The sequence below is a fragment of the Tursiops truncatus genome, chromosome 3 (assembly GCF_011762595.2).
Source record: "Tursiops truncatus isolate mTurTru1 chromosome 3, mTurTru1.mat.Y, whole genome shotgun sequence".
Lineage (NCBI taxonomy): Eukaryota > Metazoa > Chordata > Mammalia > Artiodactyla > Delphinidae > Tursiops > Tursiops truncatus.
The window spans coordinates 100,293,810-100,311,956 of NC_047036.1; the positions used below are offsets into that span (position 1 = coordinate 100,293,810).

The window sequence follows — 18,147 nt, forward strand, 5'->3', positions numbered from 1 at the left end:
TTTAATCAATCATGCCTGTATAATAAAGCCTCCAGAAAAACCCAAAGGAGAGCTTCCAGGTTGGTGAATGCATGGAGGAACGGAGAGAATGGTTTGCCTGGCGAGAGCATGGTAGCTCTGTTTCTGAATTAAGTCATTAAGTCATATGGACCCTGCTTGGGCCCTAGCCCCTCTGTCTTGGTGGGGGGAGGGGTTTTTTTCCATTCGGGTGGGGTTCGGGCAGCCTAATAACGAAACTGAATCTGACATTGACAGAGCACAAGCTTTATTCAGTGGCCAAAGAATGGAGAAGCAGGAACTAAGTTCACAGATCTACTTCTCACCCATGTGGCGAAAGGGACTTAATTTTAAAGAGTAAAGACAAAGGGAGGAGGAGTGGGGCTATTGATGGGGAGGCATACGTATTAGTCGACCAGGGAAGGGGCAGGGCTTTTTCCAAGGGAGTGGGGTGCCACCCCCTTTTTATCCTTTTTTGGTCCTGAATGTCTGGTCGTGGCCACTGGTAGGTGTGTCATATAATACACTAATGTAGTAAAAGCAGCATATAATGAGACTCGGGGTCGGTTGGAGGTCAGATTTGTGGCCACCTGGTCCCAGCTGGTTCCATCTGTTTTTTGTTTGTTTGTTTGTAGCTTCCTTTCTTATCTCTGGACCCTTTAACTTAAAGACTTATGTTAACTCCTGCTAAGGGGCCTGGGGGTGGGGAGGTGTTGGCAGGTTTGAGCAAAGACCTGGAGCAACTCTGGCAACAGCTCCATGCTCTTTCCCCATACCGTGCTCTATTCATCTCTCCCATCTGGCTGTTTCTAAGTTTTGTATACATTCTTTCATAAAAAAAAAACCCAGTAATCTAGTAAGTAAAATGTTTCTCTGAGTTCTGTGAGCTGCTCTAGCAAAATAACTGACCCAAGGAAGGGGTTGTTGGAAGCTCTAATCTATAGCTGGTTGGTCAGGAGCACAGGTGATAATCTGGATTTGCAATTGGCATCTGCAGTTGAGCGGGGAGGGGCAGTTTGGTAGGACTAAGCCTGTGGAATCTGATGCTATCTCCAGGCAGATAGTGTCAGAATTGTGTTGAACTGTAGGACATCCAGCTGGTGTCTGAGAATTACTTTTGACATGGACCCTCTACCACAGTGGAATTGGATAAGAATCTTTAAGCACTTAGAACAGTATTGTCACAAAGAAGCTCTCAACAGACCCTGCCTATTATGGCGAGATAATTAGTGCTCAGAGCTTATTTATTTGTTCCATTGCATTTCCCAGCCTCCCCTGCAGTTAGTTTAAGGCCAGGTGCCTAATTATAGTCAATAAACTGGAGCAGAAGGACTGAGGCAGGTAAGAGCCAATGAGCCTTTGAGATCTCTCCTTCCCTGATGAAGAGAACTTGGAGACCATGAGTTCCCATCGGTAGAGCACCAAGATAGAGCACCACCCCTGCTACATCAGGGTGCAATGAGGGTGACAAATTGTTGTGTTACATTACTGAGATTTCAAGGTTAACTCATCACCTTAAGATGTCTTCACTAGGTAAGGAAGACATACGATTTTACTATTAGAGTTTCTTTGCAAGTATTAATTCTAGATAATGACTAAGAAAATGAGTAACTGACTTCTAGTTCTTCATAAGCAGAATTTAATCCCCTTGAGGGTAAGGCCTTTATCTATCTTATTTACCATTGAAACCCCAGTGCATAGAGTAGTGCTTGCTTGGCACATAATTAAGTGCTAAATATATCTCTTTTGTGCAGGTACTGTGCCTTTTCAGTATGCATAGCATTCTTCATACATTGTATAGTGCTCAAGAAATTAAAACCATGGTCTTTACCCTCAAGGAGTATATAAGCCAAATGAGGAGACAAATATACCTTTTCTTCCCTTGCCTCCTTCCCCCCTCACCCCCCAGGTACACAAAACAATGACATTGCTGCTTCAACTAAAGACACTATATTTAAACGCTAACTTATGCCATAGATGGAAGGTGTTCCATCTGTAATAGAGAAAGAGAGACCAGGTGAGTGAAAGAGAGGGGTTAGTGACATAGTTAGAGGAAAGACCCAGGATTCTGGATATGAGACTACAAATGTTGATGAGACAGAGCCAGGCTAGAAGAAAAATATGGGTGGAAAGGACAAAGAAAAAAATTGGATGGTGGATGTCATGATAGGCCACCCAGACACCCCCCACTTTGGGACTTAAGCACTCACCCATTCCTCCAGCCGCTGGGACGGTTGACTGCTGAAGACCCCTCCAGAAACAGCCCTCAGCTGAAGAAAGCCATCTGGGTCAAGGTCTCACCCTCTTTCCAGGGACAACCCATATCCAATGATCAATTGATGCCAAGATGCAAAGGCTGGGCCTCTTGCCTCATTGAAGGGTCCCAGCTCCAAGCATCCTGTGGGGTTATAGAGGCCTCTGTTGTGACCTTATCACAGCCTGACGTTTGTCCTTGCCCAGGCCTGCTCTCCTGACTTCCCTGCAGGTATCACTTACGAAAGTAGGCCCCATACTTCCTGCATGCAGATCTCCACCTCAAAAATCTTCTCAGGGACAAGCAGCAAGTCATGAAGCATCACACAAGCCAGGAAGAGCTTAGACTTGTTGGAGTTGAGAACACAGTCACTAATGACTTCTGAGGAGGGGAATGAGGGTCTAGGAAGGATTCGGCTGGTGATGGGATGGAGGGTAGGTGGAGGCGAAGATCCTTCGTTTGCAAAGGCAAAGATCACTTTGACAAAGTCTGCTCCACACTCTGTGAAGCCCTTCAGTGAAATTCCATTGTCTAGACCCCAGAATATTTTCCCAGAATGTGTCTAGAATTTCAAAGTTCACTCAGGACTCTGAGCTACATGTCTGATGAAAAGAAGGGAGTGAAATTCCTTCCTTGGCTCTGCTTCAAGCAGGATCACTTGACTAGAGAAGAGTGTGAGAAGTAGCTAGAGTTAAAGATGAATGCTCCGTTTCTTGAAGAAAATGTCAGCATTTTGTGACCTTTCTCAACATAGAATTGGGATTGTGAGGGAGTGAACAATGGAAGGGAAGACAGCATCCTTATGGGGAGAGCTGACTACAGCTGCTCGTTCTTACCACTCAGATCTTAGTGTTCCACAGTAGCACTGGCCATAGAATAAAACACCAGCTGATAGGAATATTCAGTCAGGAGAGAGAGAGAAGCCAGGGGCAGATAGCCAAGATGAGCTAAGTCGACCTAAGAAGCTGTGGAAAATAGAGATCAATGAATATTGTTGATTGTTTGATGTGGTAACGTTTTCAGGTACGATTTACGTAACATTGAGGATCCTTTCTCTACATTAATTAAAAGACATTTTCTCTCTTCCCAACTTTGTTTTCATCTCTTACCTGTTGCTTTAAAGATGTTTGTGATGGCAGCGGGAGTACCAGAGCATCAGGTCTTAGAGAGTGATCACTACAAGAATGATGCTCATTTCACAGAAACTACGTGTAGATCTAATAAATGGTATCAATGGAGTCTTGGAAAACTATTATTTTGATTGGAGCAGTTTTAGAAGTGTTGATTGAATATTTAAATAAGAACTTGGGGAAAAAAGTTAGCCATCCTAATGTTTTTATAATGGGGCCATTAGCTCAAGTGAGCTTGGCATGCTGTCCTACTGATCGTAGGTGGAGGGAGCCGATGTCGTAAGATGTAAATGGGGATCTATGGATTCAAAAAAAAGAACAAAGATGGGACATCCTGAGGCAGGACGTGTGCAATGAGTGTTGTTTTTTTTTTTAAATTAATTTATTTATTTAATTATTTTTGGCTGTGTTGGGTCTTCGTTTCTGTGCGAGGGCTTTCTCTAGTTGCGGCCAGTGGGGGCCACTCTTCATCGCGGTGCGCTGGCCTCTTCACTATTGCGGCCTCTCATTGCGGAGCACAGGCTCCAGACGCGCAGGCTCAGTAGTTGTGGCTCGCGGGCCTAGTTGCTCCACGGCATGTGGGATCTTCCCAGATCAGGGCTCGAACCTGTGTCCCCTGCACTGGCAGGCAGATTCTCAACCACTGTGCCACCAGGAAAGCCCCAATGAGTGGTTTTGACACTAATGAGCCCAGTAAAATGGGAATTACCTACTTTCTAACCTTATTCAACAAACATTTCTTAATCCTTTACCTGTATCAAGCACTTCATGGGAGTGTATTTGGCAAACTGATGAAAAATCAGAACTAGTAAGGCCTTCTGAAGTCAGAAAGATGAGGGAAAAGGTAGAAGAGACAAAGGTTTTGAGAAAGGACTGAAAGTTGGAATTAGGCAAATGAGGAGAGCTGAGTCTGGACGGAGTGGTCACTGTGGGAAGCAATTGCTCTGTCAGATTCCCTTGTGAGTCCGTGGGGTCACCAGCTGGATCGGGCGATCCTGCAACTCCTGGGAGCAGAGGCATCTGTGGCACGTGGCACTTTGGCTAGTTCCTTAATCTCTCCGTCCCCTGGTTCCTCATCTGTACAATGAAATTAATAACAGGACCTCAGGGGATTGTTGCTAGAAGTTAATAAAGTAATTCATCTGGAGTGCTTCGCACAGTGCCTTGCACTCTGTCATGGTGCTCAAATAGGTTTACATGTGCTGTATGACAGTGGACACACTGTGTATGGGCGGAGAGATCACTGGAGAAATGGAAAGGGCACCAGTCCCTGGGATGTAATCCTTTCAAATGTCTTCCCTCCCTGCGTTCCCTAGGGGATAAAAATAGAAAAATCACCCAGTATAGCAGCATGGGGAACAAAGACGGGATACATTCTCTTTGGAGTCATTCATCTCACCACAGACATCCACAGAGACATGCAATTTCTTTTCTCTTAAGTTTATAGCTTATGGAGTGTCTTAGCTTCTGATGGACTGCAGGTACCTTCTGGTGAGACTTAAGCAATTTTCTCAATTTTTGCTTAATAAGAATAATTCACTTTATGTGCTAAGTCTGCATAAATAGTTTCTGACAGATGAAACAGTTTATAAATCCTCAAGAGTTTTTTATTATCCTTGAAAAAACCTTTACACTTACTGTGTACCCTGAGGGCCTGTTGTTTGGAAAGGTCTCTCACGCTAAAGAACAAAGGCAGGCGATGTTTTCTTAAAAATCAGGCATATTGTCCTGCTTGACTAAGGCTCCCTCTGACTCCAAACCTTGAAAATTCTGTTCGTTTTTAATATAAGTGCTCTAGCAAGGATAGGAATAAGCCAGATTCAGAGGATTTCCATGTCAGCAGTGCCAGATCTTTGCATGACAGGTGGCAAATGGCTTTTCTTCTTTTTCTTTCACCCTTGAAACCTCTGGCATATCTGAACTCTTGTTCTTGTGTCTTTTCTGGCCTTTGAGGATAACAGTGCAGCTGTGTGTTAAGCGAAGGTAAAACAGCCTTTAAAGGGTTATTCTGGTTTTCATAGGCTCCACATAAGAATAAGATAAAGAGAAGTGATTTAACGTGCCCCAAATCACAATATATCCTGACAGGAGAGCAGAATAGCTTATTTGGAGTTTTTCCTCATCCCTATTTTCACTCCCATCTGACACAGCAAAGCCAGTTGATAGAAGGGGTGCTTGCCTCCTGCCCTCTCTTCTTAGCTGAACACTTCGCTTTCTAGCTCTTCAGTCATCTTATTCCATCTTCTGACATTAGCGTGTGTAAGCCATGTAGAGGGCTGGAGGATATCTTTGTGTGTATATTTGTGCCCATCACTGGGTATCAATTAATTTATTAAAGGCCCTAGGGAAAAACTTTTCAGAGACGTGGTGTTGAGTGACAGTTCTCCATGAGCCTCTCATGTTTCTGCACATCTTGCAACAGAGATACCAACTGTCCTTTCTTCTGGGCTATCTTTCTAAGGATGTGTATAGAGTGGGCAGCCTTGGGAAATAGAGCATCTCCCTTTAGAGCAAAGTACAGGCGTGTTCCCTCCCCATCATAAAAGATTCAGGTTCCCTGAGCTCAGGGTTCCCCTCCTGTGGCATAACCCACTGCATGTACGGGTTTAGTGTAGCTTTCCTCCCAGGGCCCTGGGGTTCAGTGACTAGCGTAGAAATGTTACTGCTCTTGCTGTGTATAATGAACTGTTCTGTGTCTCTGATCCAGGGGTCCTGTGTCATCTGCCGGCCTCCATGAAACTGTGGCAAGCTAAATTGTTGGTATGTACGTTAGAATCTCAGACCCATCTCAGTTCTTGACACATAGTTCCAAATTTAAAACGATCCTGAGAGATTTACTGATGTACAAAACCCCTGATGAGGATTCCTTTTCTAAAAATTAATTAATTAATTAATTTTAATTTTTTATACAGTTTTAAAGGTTACTTTCCATTTACAGTTATTACAAAATATTGTCTATACTCCCTGTGTTGTATAATACATCCTTGGGCTTATCTTACACCCAATAGTTTGTACCTCCCACTTCCGCATCCCCATGGTGCCCCTTTCCCTCTCCCCACTGGTAACCACTGGTTTGTTCTCTATATCTATGAGTCTGCTTCTTTTTGTTATATTTGCTAGTTTGTTGTATTTTTTAGATCCCACATGTAAGTGATGTCATACAGTATTCTGACAAGTATTCTTAGCGTGTTGACCACTGTGACACTACACCAAACCGCTCAGCATGTCCCACTGCTTCCTCAAATTCTCAAAAACTCATGCTTTGTGTGTGTAACAATAGCTTCACTCAATCACAATTCTTGGATCACTATTTTGGAAACTTCTTAAAAATTGGCAAAAAAAGCATTTAACTCTCAGACCACTTTCTAAATATTATCAGATCTTTGATCTATGCACTGAGGATTGAGTTCCTGTAAATGGCTTGGACAAGTTGTGACTGGCAAAAACACAAAGGCTGTCTCTGTTCCCATTGTATAGATTGGCTCAGTCATTCAGAGCCATTCATTTATTCAAATAAATTTATGCATTAACTTAAAAATATATTTCACAGAGTCAAGTAAGACAGGCACATTCCTGCCTTCTTGGAACTTGTAGGTTAATGGGAAATAAAATATTGACATAAAATTATTTAATATATCGTAAATACTAGAAATGAAATGACTACTGTGAAGTACTATGAAGCATGATAAAGGATTTAATAGGGATTTTTTTTATTCTCTCAAATTTCAAATGTAGCATAGACTGGCAAATAACTCTGCTACCAAAGTACAAAACTTTTTGAACCGTTGATATCTTTTTCCCTTCCTTTTTTTTTTGCATTGGATCTTTGAGATAAACAAGAAATAAGAACTAAAATTTGTATGTTCTTTAAAATTTTACCCAAATAAAGTAACATTTCCCCCTGGATAAAGTGGATTTGGGGGAGGTTCCACGATTTCTTTTAAGAAAGAAGATGTTGCTCTATTGACAATTTTTAAGAATAAGTTGAAATTTGCTGGCCATTATGTAGAAGTTAGAAGCTGAAGGGAGCATGAGACTAAAAGAGGAACATTTCACTTCTCAAACGAATGAGGTAGACCTAAGACCTGAAAAAATTTTTTCACCTTTCCCAGCAATGTTTGATAACTATGTTAGGTGACTATAGCCTGTGATGATAAGCACCTAATCTGTTAAATTTTAAAATAAGTCTTTTGAAATTATGAGAAGGGAGACACACATAAAAACAGTTGTTATTTATAAACATTTCCAATTAAAATTTCAGAAAAGCAGAAACTTTTAAAATTTTCTAGGCAGCTCTCACCTTCATTCAATTCACAGGCTGATTTGAGCAGAAAAACTGCAGAATGGCAGGATCACCCAGTATTCTGGAGCTGTATGGAATAGTCTGTATCATATCTGTCTGTCTCTCTCTCTCTCTACATGCATGTGATTTATATTTATCTCCCCAGTTTTCTGAATAATTCAAGCATTGTGTTTTAATTTGTGAATTATTCCAAATAATGCAGATAATTGATTAAAATCTGTACTTCTGACTAGCGTTGGCAAGGTTTAATCATAAAACCCAAGATATAAAAGCTACTTTTAAATGGGAATGAAGAAAGCATGTGATAGGGATTTGACTGAGGAACGGTTAAAAAAAGAAGGTATTATTCTGTTCATATAGATTAAAGGAATGTAATCCCATTGAAATTCTTCTTTTAGGGTGGTGCCAGAAGGAATTTATTTTTCTTTGTAGTAATACTAGGACTTGAAATAACTTATCTACTAATTAGTTACCTCATGGGAAGGAAAAAGCTCATTTGTGTTTGCATTACTGAACATGAAGGCAAAGAAGCCAAGATGTTGTAGACCAGTTCTCTTTATCTGTCAGCAATGGCAGATGTTTATCTCTGTTTTTCCTGAATGCTGCATGAATATCTGGGTGAGGCTGAGTTTCTGCCTAAGCAGGCAGAGCTGATCCTTGCATCCAGCAAACCACATTGCTCCAGCTATTGCTTCTGGCTTGGTAACCCTCATTACACTACCCAGCTCATTTTAGAAGGGATTGTTCAATATGATTGTCCCTTGCTCCTAAAAGCAATTACATTACAAGCTGGTGTAAGATTTCTGGTTTCCTTTCAGAGCATTGGTAGGTGAGTGTGTTTTCTCCAATTCTATTGGTAGCACAAATGCCCTCTCATTCAACGTTTCCATTTTATGAGACCTTCAACCCTGCCATCAAAGTCAAATAAAAGTTCAAAGCCTACAACCCTTTCTTTCATTTCTTCATCCCTTTGAGGGAGGGACTCTTGGGATGAGGTACGGATGGGGGTAAAATGACTTTTTGTGTAAGAAGCAGGACTTCATTATATTGCCTGTGTTTGGAAATATCCATGTGGAGCTCAATTTATTTCTTCACATCTGACACTGACAGTTTCTGGCACATAATAGTAAAATTCTAGTGTTTCCTAAAAGATTCTTGGTAACTGGTTCTATTTTATCTGAATTATAGCTTATAAAATAATGTAAGCAACTAACTCATATCATATTAATAAAGGAAATTCTCCTGCTAGATCCAAGTCAGTATTACAAGTCTAAACAGAAGACAATTGTATTGGGTTTATAATGGAATTCTTAGTTCTATCTACTTCTATGAGAGTGGATCTCAGTGATGCTGCCTGGAGAATTTTGTATAGTGTAAGCCATTTCCATTTAATGACCATCGAAACTGAGGCAAATATTTTCTTCTTTAGGACGTTATCTTTCAAAATTTCCACTGACAATTTGAAGCATAGCAATTCAATGAGGGATTATAGAAGCCATACCTTGGGATGTGTTTTTAAGTGGGTTAGAATAGGGACTCTTGCTGGTCTGTATATCTCCCTATGTGTCCTAGGGTTATAAGTACAGAGATATTTACCTTAAGTACTGGGTTTTGGACTAGCTACATCGTAATCAGTTGGGTAACTTTAAAAATAATACAGATTTGAAGACACAAGTCCCAGGGATTCTTATTCAATTGGCCTGAAGCAAAGCTTTAGAATCAGTGTTATTTATAAGTATCTTACTCAGTTTTAAGTTATGCCATGTTTGGGCAACAGTTTTTAAATCCATAAGCTACTTTACTTTTTCCTATAATACTTTTTCATGAAAACATGAAGAAATAAAATAATAACTTCTGATGATGCCAAAATAAATGTCCCAGTGCTTTTGGCTGTTTGATTTTATCTTTTCAAAGAAAATGCTGTGGTAGGAAAACAGTAGGTTGTTTAGGAAGAAACAACTCAGGCAAACTTATGTAATTTGTCAAATATATTTTAGGTACTCTTGGGCCCTATGGTTGCATAGGTGTCTGTACCAGTCAGGATAAATTAGGTTATACTGTAGAAATGAACAGACCCCAAATCTCAGTGGCTTAATATAGCAGTTTATTTACTACACATGCCACAGATCCATATGATCAATGGCAGCTTTGCTCCACAGCATTTTCCCTGGGGCTCAGGCTGACAGAGCAGCCTCTGTCTAGGACATGGCTGGTGATTGTGGAGGAATAGCAAAGAAGGCATGGTGAGCCATATGCAGGCTCTTAAAGCTTCTGCCCAGGGAAGGTCCCACAGCCATGCCTGAATTCCATGGGGAAGAGTGTAGAATCAATCCCCCAGTAGGAGGGGATAGCAAACATTTGAAAATCAGAGTGCACCACATAATTCTCTTTAGAAAATGAACAGTGCTGATCTTAAACCAACAGAAAACAAGTATTTATTGAGTCCCTACCATGTTCCAGATACTGGGAATATAACTGTAATTGGGAAACACAAAATCCCTGAACTCTTGGGACTTTCATTGAAGGGGTGGGAGGAGGAATAAAACAAATATTTTTCTTTGAAGAAAAACAAAGCAGAATAGGAGACTAAGAGCGATGAGAGTGTTGGGAGTTCTATTTAGACAAAGTCATCAGGGAAGTGTCTTGTGAGATATTTGAGCATAAAATTGAGAGAAGAGAATGGACTCCATTCCAAGACCTGGGGGAGGAGACTTTGAGACGATGAGAGCAGCAATTGCAAAGGGCCTACAGCAGGAACGTGTGTGGCCTGACAGGCACTACGAGAAGGTCAGAGTGAATAGATGCTTGCATTTCAAAACGGAGAAATAGGAAAGAAAACAGCAGTAAGAGGTCCCAAGTAAGTCCAAACAAGGCAAGCTCCATGAGATCTAAGGCTTAAGTACAGTCCTCTTTGACTTGATGCTCTGCCCTCCAGATCCAGGTGGGGCAAATGTCCCACCTTCCAGACACTGGGGCAGAAGTTCCATCTTGTAGGCCCACTAGGAAAGCAGTCTTTCCCCTGAAGCTTTGGCAGGGCTGGGTGGGAACCCCAAGATGCTGGGCAACCCCACCCCCCATGGCTTTGAGCAGAGGCCGTCTGGCCTGTTGAAAGTGAGGTGATAGGCTCCCATTTTGAAACCAAGGGGGTGGCCCTGATGATCTCTGAATTGCCTTCAGGGTTATTCTTTCCTTGTCTTGAAGAACAGTGCACATTCATAATCAAATAGTTCTAGGGCTCCATCTTGAGAAATTCCAGAAGACCAACAGTCTGGTCTCCCTTCATCTTTCCCATATCCTTCCTCCTCAGTTCAGACTGGCAGTTTTCCTACTGGGGTTGCTGATGAAATCCATGGTGCACACACAAACCAATCTCTTTATCAGAGAGATGCTTGACCACATCCTTAGTGTTCTCTCCCAACACACTTTCTCAATTTTGCAATATGGGTAGGATGAGAATTTGTCAAATCTCTAAGTTCTGCTTCCTTTTTGCGTAACAATTCCAACTTTAAGTCATTTCTCTCTTCTCACATTTTCCTGTAAGCATTCAGAAGGAGCTAGGCCTCACCTCCAACACTTTGCTTAGAAATTATTTTAGCTAAATATTCCATTTCATTGCCTGCAAGTTCTACCTTCCACAAAACACCGGAACAGGAGCACAATTCAGTCAAGTTATTAGACACTTTATTACAAGGATCGCCTTTTTTCCAGTTTTCAATAACATGTTCTTCATTTCTGTCTGAGACCTCATCAGAATGGCCTTTATAGGCCATATTTGTACGAACATTCTGGTCAGGATTACTCAGCTATTCTCAAGAAAATGTGAGGCTCTCTCTAGAGCTTTCCTCTCCTGAGCTCTTACCAGAATCACCCTCAATGGTCTGTTCATAGCAATGTAAGATTTTTCTAGCATGCATCTCAAAACTCTTCCAGCCTTCACTCCTTACCCAGTTCCCAAACTGCTTCCACACTTTTAGGTGTTTGTAATAGTAACACCTCACTCTCAGCATCAATTTCTCTCTTACTCCATTCAAGCTAAGACAGAATACCATAGACTGAGTGGTTTATAAACAACATAAATAAGAAATTTATTTTTCACAATTCTGGAGACTAGAAAGTTCAAGATCAAGGCACAGATAGATTCTCTGAAGAAGGCCCACTTCCTGGTTCACAGGCAGCTGACTTCTTGCTGTATCCTCACAGGCTGGAGTGGGTGAGGAAACTCTCTGAGGTCTCTTTTATAAGGGGAATATTCCAATGCATGACCTACTTAGCTCCCAAAGGTCCTATCTCCTAATTCCATCACAATGGGGCTTAGGATTTCAACATATGAATTTTGGAGGGAGACAAACATTCAGTCAGTCTATAGCAAGGTCATTGGTCATTTTGGCAAAAGAGGTTTAATTGACTTGTTATAAGGATTAAAAACTTGACTTGAGCAATAATGGAGGCTGAGAATTTGGAGAGCAATTACAGACTCTTAAGAGGTTTTACTTTGAGTGGGAACAGTTGGCTAGGTTTCACTGCTTCATAGTTATTTTTTTCCACTGTAATTGTACCATTTTACATGTTTTCCAGCAGTACTTTAAGAGTTCCAGTTTTTCCACATTTTTACCAACACTTGGTATGGCCAGTTTTTGTTAATTTTAGCCATTCTAAAGAGTATATAGTTATGTCTCATTGTGATACTTCCCTGATGACTGATGATATTATTGATCATCATTTCATGTGCTTATTAGACATTTGTATAGCTTCTTTTGTAAAGCAGCTCTTTCAATTTTCCATTTTCTTATTGGGTTTTTAGTCTTTATAATTGAGTTATAAGAGTGCTTTATGTATTCTGGTTACAAGTCTTTGTCTTGTATCTGGCTTGCCAATAGTTTCTTTGATGCTCCATGACTTGCCTTTGTGTGTTCTCATTAGTGTCTTTCAGTAAGAAAAAGTTTTCCATTTCTGAAGAGTTCTAACTTATCTATTTTTCCCTTATGCTTCATGCTTTCAGTATTCTATCTAGGAAATATCTCCCTATCCCAATATTGCAAAGATTTTCTCTTGTGCTTTTTTCTAGAAGTTTTCTCATTTTGTATATTATATTTGTGTCTGTGACCCTTTTTAGTTACATGTTAGGCATCATGTGATGTGAGGGTTGATATTCATTTTTCCCCTGTGGATAGCCATTTGATTGAGCAATGTTAGTTAAAAAAAATTTTTTTTCCCATTGAATTGCATTGGCGACGTTGCCAAAAATCAATTGAACATACAAACTTGCTTTACTAAATTTTTGGGCAGTGATTACTCGTCCTCTATTTTTTACTATATTTGAATAAGATTGGTGTGTTATTTCTTTCTTCAATATTTTATAGAATTCACCAGTGAATTTATCTAGGCCTGGACTTTTTCTTCTTGGGAAGGTTTTGATAACAAAGTAAATTGCTTTAATACATATAGAGTTATTTATGTCATTTATTTTTTTCTTAAGTCAGTTTTGATATGTCATATTTTTTGGAAATGTATTTATTCATTTCAATATTCCTATTTTTTAGCATAAAGTTATTCATAGCATGGTCTTATTGTTCTTTAATATCTGTAGTGTTGATAACCCCTTTTTCATTACTAATATTGGTGATTTATATTATCTCTCTTTTTTTCTTGATCAGTCTAGCTAGAGTTTTGTCAATTTTGTTGGTCTTTTCAAAGAGACAGTTTTTGGGTTTGCTAAGCAGTTTCTCTATTGTCCATTTTCCGTCTCATTGATTTCTGTTTTTATCTTTATTATTTCTTTCCTTCTACTTACTTGGGGTTTACTTTCCTCTTCTTTTTCTTTTTTCTTGAAGTGAAACTTACGTCTTTGCTTTTAGAGCTTTCTTCTTTCTTATATAAAGCAACTTTTCCTTCTCAACACTGTTTTAGCAGCATCCCACAAATTTCGCAGTGTTGTATTTTCATTGTTGTTCAATTCAAAATATTTTCTAACTATGCCTCTGATTTCATCTTTAACCTGTGACTGTTACTTAATTTCCAGATACATAGGATTTTCCTAAGATATGTTATTGTTATTGATTTCTAATTTAATTCCTTTGTGGTCAGAGAATCACTTTGTATAATTTTGATCCTTTTAATTTTATAAAAACATGTTATATGGTCCCACTTATGGTCTATATCTGTCAGCGTTCTATGAGCACTTGGGGAAAAAATGTGTAGTATTCTCTAGTTTTTGAATGTAGTGTTCTATAAATTAGATCAAAACGGTTGATAGTGTTGTTCAGATCGTCTGTATCTGTACAAGGGTTTCATCTCATTGTTCTATCATTTGGTGAGAAATGGGTGTTAAAATCTCCCATACATCAGGGTTGAACCTGAGATTGTGCAGGTTCACACTGAGTATCTGAGCACGTTCCTCTCCAGCTCTCCCTTCTAGGATTCTCCTCTCACTCTCCAGCCCCTGGACACTCATTTTCCTCTGGCCAGAAATATGGGATATTTCTTGGAGTTTTAGCCACTTACAGTATTGCTGCTGCTGTAGCACTCCAAGACCAGAGCCTGCCGTGGGGGCAAAGCCACAAAAGAAAAGAGAAAAAAATGAGAAACTTAATTTTGTCTACTTTTCAGAGTCTTCAAGTTTTTTTGTATTTTGCTCAGAGTTTTTAGTCATAATCAGTGAGGGAAATGGGGCATAGGTGGATGGAGCTTTTTGTGATATGCCAATATCAAAACATCCAAAAAGTTTCAGAAGTTTTACGTAGAAAAACTTTAGCCTTTTCACCAGGAATTCTGAAGTTTTGTGTTTTTTTAATAAGGTCTTCTTTATCCCAAGAATATAAATAAATATATATATTCTATCTTGTTTCTGATTTTTTTTTTTTTTTTTTTTGGCTGTGCCATGTAGCATGTGGGATCTTAGTTCTCTAACCAGAGATTGAACCTGTGCTCCCTGCAATGGAAGTGTGGTGTCCTAACCACTGGACCACCAGGGAATTACCTAGTCTATCTTGTTTCTGTTAGCACTTTCAAAGTTCTTTTGTTTGTTCATTTGTTTCATTTTAAGCTTACTTATTAAGCCAACTAAAATTCCTTTTTTAACGTTTTAGCATGGGATGAAACAGATCTAAATTTAATTTTTTTCACTTTGAATAGATGATCAATTGTTCAAGCACCATTTATTGTATAGTACATCATTTTCACACAAGAATTTGTTTCTGGATTGTCCATTCTATTCTGTTGATCACTTTATTAATTTTCCAATATCTAGCATTATTATCTAGCATTATTACTTTAATCCTTTTTTGGTCATAATGTATATTATTCTTGTTTTACACTTAACTTGTTTTTCAAGTTGAATTTTCAAAAATTGTCCGAAGTAGGAATCTAATCCTTTTTTAAAGGACAGTCAATTGTCCCAACACCACTTTTTGCATACTCCATCATATACACACACAAATAAATGAATTTCTGAATTCTAGATTCCCTATACTCTTCCATTGACCTATTTATCTATCACTTTTCCAATATTTAGCAATACTGTGTTAAACCCTTTTTGATCATGATGTATATTATTGTTTTAATGAAATTCTTCACTAAAAGTGCTAATATCTCCTACAACTGTGTATGGTGACAGATGTTAACTAACCTTACTGTGGTGATCATTTTGCAATATATACAAATATTGAATCATTATATTGTATATCTGAAACTAAATAATGTTGTATGTGAATTATACCTCAATAAAAAATGCTAATATTAAATTTAGGGGTTTTGCATCTAACTTTATAAGAGAAGATCTATTGCATTCTCTTCTTTCAGTATTCTGGTTCTGATTTTGTAGAATCCACCCATAAAATGTTCTGATCCTGGCTTTTGTCTATATTTTAGATTTTGTCTATGCTGCTGGTCTATTCTGTTTTTAACTTCTTTAAGAAATCTTATTAATGTATATTTTTTCTGGAAGAGCCAATCATTCCAATTTTAAAAATTACTTTGTATAAAAATGTTCTCTTATGTTTTAAAAAATTCTGGAATTTATACTTTTGATCTCTTTATCATTCTAAGTTTTTTTTATTCTTGATCAGGTTACAAAAGGGCTGTTTATTGGTATTTTCAAAGAGCCAACTTTTGACCTTAAATATATGTTCTATTGTGCTTTTTTTTTTTTTTTTTTTGCGGTACACGGGCCTCTCACTGTTGTGGCCTCTCCCATTGCGGAGCGCAGGCTCTGGACGCGCAGGCTCAGCGACCATGGCTCACGGGCCCAGCCGCTCCGTGGCGTGTGAGATCTTCCCGGACCGGGGCACGAACCCATGTCCCTTGCGTCAGCAGGTGGACTCCCAACCACTGCGCCACCAGGGAAGCCCTATTGTGCTTTTAATTAATTAATTTCTATTTCTGTCTTTTGACTCCTCTTATAGTTTCTTTGGGTGTGTTTTTTCATTCTTTTTCTAGTTTATGTTGAATATATGGTTCATTTATATTTAATTTTTACTTTATTAAATACTTTTAAGCCTAGGTTTATTATTATTATTATCATTTTGTGTGTGTTTTTAAGTTTCAAAGTGGATAGATTTTCCTGTCTTGGCTTCTCTCCTTTTTCTATCCTTTAGGAGTTTCTTTTTTTCTTTCTTTCTTTATTTTATTTTTGGCTGTGTTGGGTCTTCATTTCTGTGCGGGAGCTTTCTCTAGTTGTGGCAAGCAGGGACCACTCTTCATCGCGGTGCACAGGCCTCTCACTCTCACGGCCTCTATTGTTGCGGAGCACAGGCTCCAGACGCGCAGGCTCAGTAGTTGTGGCTCACGGACCTAGTTGCTCCGTGGCATGTGGGACCTTCCCAGACCAGGGCTCGAACCCATGTCCCCTGCATTAGCAGGCAGGTTCTCAACCACTGTGCCACCAGGGAAGCCCTAGGAGTTTCTTTTGTTTGTTTTGTTTTATTGCATTTTTTTGTCTACTTTATACATATTTCTTGTCTACTTTTATTTCTGAAGTTTGTTAAAGTCTCCCAAATTAAGATACTCTTTTGTTGCTGAACTGGTCCCAGAGCATACATCCCAAAATACCTGTGGATTGCACTTTCCATAGCTTCCCATAGCCTCTGAAACCAGCTCAGAGTTCTAGAGGGAGAGAGCTAGGAAGACAATACGCAAAGGTCCTTAATGCAATGCCTGTTGCATCAGCTCTTTGCTTCCCTAGTGAGAGCCAAATCAGCAGTATTCTTGGCAAGGCAGACCCTCTCTCTGGAGGTAACTGTATGTAATTGATGAGCAAAGCAGTCTCTCTGTGTATGACATTATTTATAAGATTTCCTTGATGTGATGAAGGAAATTGGGAATTCCCTGGGGAAAGTCAGTGTATACACTCTGAGCACTCATTCACTTCCATAAGATACAAATATCTGAACTGTTAAACAACCAACCAATTTTGGCAAGAGTACCTCCATTTCAGAGGAGGAAAGTCTGACTTGCAAAGAGACTGAAAATGTCATGGCTTCAGAGAAATATTTCCAAAGTAAATTAAAATTTATTATATTTCTGAGTATTCTCTTATATACTAGATAACTTTATACTAGCAATCATCCTTGACAAAAATAAAAAAAACATGACTGTCATCACCATACTGATAATACCATTGAATACAAAAGATCTGGAGTGACTCATCCAAAGTTATACAACTAGCACGTGGTAACATCAGTATTGGAATACACATCTTAGGACAACACATGTCTATTTACTTCCACTTTACCATAGCAATCTCCTACAACCTAAAGACTCAATTTCCATGGGAAAGTTCTCCTTGGATTCCAATTCACGTAGATGATGAAATTTGCGAAATGAGGAATTCCTGTAGTTGTTGAATAGATATCAGTTGATGTTAATAGAAATGTTCCAGATGTCTTCCAGTTTCCCTTCACCCTTTCTGCCACACTTTGCATACCAGGGGACTGACTTAAGCCTTAGCATCACGAGTTCACTTGCCCTCTGAGATCTTGTAGGGTTGACCAGTGGGAGAGCCAGCAGGAGACCTGAGGGAAGAGGAGAATAAGGTTTGGACATTTATATCCATTTTCTTCCTGCAGGTTGATTTGGGCTGGCCATGTAACTTAAGATCTCAGCTCTTGTGAAGGGTCTTCTTCACTCCCTTCTTTTCTCCCCTATTCCAGAAGCAATGTCCTCCCCTTGCCTTCTCAGGCCTAGGGTGAGAGTGGTTCCTTGGTGTTCCTTACCCCAAGTACCACACCATCCCTTCTGGTTTCTCTATACCCTGCTCACACCTTTGTAAAGGTGTCTTCTTTTTTTTTTTTTTTTTTTGTGGTACGCGGGCCTCTCACCGCTGCGGCCTCCCCCGTCGCGGAGCACAGGCTCCGGACGCGCAGGCCCAGCGGCCATGGCCCACGGGCACGGCCGCTCCACGGCACGCGGGACCCCCCCAGACCGGGGCACGAACCCGTGTCCCCCGCATCGGCAGGCGGACTCCCAAC

The 18,147-nt window shown here is 39.8% G+C and overlaps 1 protein-coding gene across 3 annotated transcripts in view; it reads left to right on the top strand.

The window, feature by feature from the left end:
* ZNF474 (zinc finger protein 474) overlaps nt 1–18,147 on the top strand; it is a 163,251-nt gene that overhangs the window by 117,410 nt on the left and 27,694 nt on the right. For 2 of the 3 annotated variants that reach the window (XM_019940894.3, XM_073802437.1), the window contains one exon: nt 6,089–6,141. The exons of the other annotated variant lie outside the window; for it this stretch is intronic. In XM_019940894.3, the coding sequence (XP_019796453.1) occupies nt 6,089–6,141 (53 nt within the window). The remainder of the gene's footprint in view (nt 1–6,088; nt 6,142–18,147) is intronic. 3 annotated transcript variants of the gene reach the window in all.